General features: G+C 72.4%; 1 protein-coding gene across 1 annotated transcript in view; it reads right to left on the reverse strand.

The window, feature by feature from the left end:
* Positions 1-273, reverse strand: part of LOC121347751 (delta(14)-sterol reductase TM7SF2-like) — a gene marked incomplete at its 5' end in the record, with an annotated part of 3,290 nt that extends 3,017 nt beyond the window's left edge. Inside the window, one exon of the mRNA XM_041426621.1 lies at positions 7-273. Within this exon, the coding sequence (XP_041282555.1) occupies positions 7-273 (267 nt within the window). The remainder of the gene's footprint in view (positions 1-6) is intronic.
* Positions 274-612: the final 339 nt, after the last annotated feature.

Genomic DNA, 612 nt, shown 5'->3' on the forward strand with positions numbered 1-612 from the left:
GCCCACCGTAGAGCCCCCCGCAGGCGGCCCCCCCGGCTCCCCCCAGCCCCTGCTGGGGTCTCCGCAGGAGCAGCAGCGCCGGGAGGGGACCCCCAAAAGGGCCCCAGGCAAGAGCGCCCACCGTAGAGCCCCCCGCAGGCGGCCCCCCCGGCTCCCCCCAGCCCCTGCTGGGGTCTCCGCAGGAGCAGCAGCGCCGGGAGGGGACCCCCAAAAGGGCCCCAGGCAAGAGCCCCGAAGATCCCCAGGAACCCCCCGGGGCCGGGGGCAGAATTCCTGCTCAGCTCCTGGGGAGGGGCAAGAGGTGAGACCCCCACAACCCCCCTCCCACCCCAAACACGCCTCACCCCCCGGGGGAGACCCCAAAAACCCCCTGCGGACCCCACAGACCCTCCCATAGCCCCCGGGGGACACTCCAAAAACCCCCTGGGGACCCCACAGACCCTCCCCCTGCCCCCATAACCCCTGGGGACCCCACAAATGTTCCCACTGCCCCCGTAGCCCCTCCTGGGGCACCCCAAAATCCCCTGCAGACCCCACAGACCCTCCCATAGCCCCCGGGGGAGACCCCAAAAACCCTCTGGGGAGCCCACAGACCCTCCCCCTGCCCCCATA

This window comes from Onychostruthus taczanowskii, unplaced genomic scaffold (assembly GCF_017590055.1).
Source record: "Onychostruthus taczanowskii isolate IOZ18803 unplaced genomic scaffold, ASM1759005v1 scaffold917, whole genome shotgun sequence".
Lineage (NCBI taxonomy): Eukaryota > Metazoa > Chordata > Aves > Passeriformes > Passeridae > Onychostruthus > Onychostruthus taczanowskii.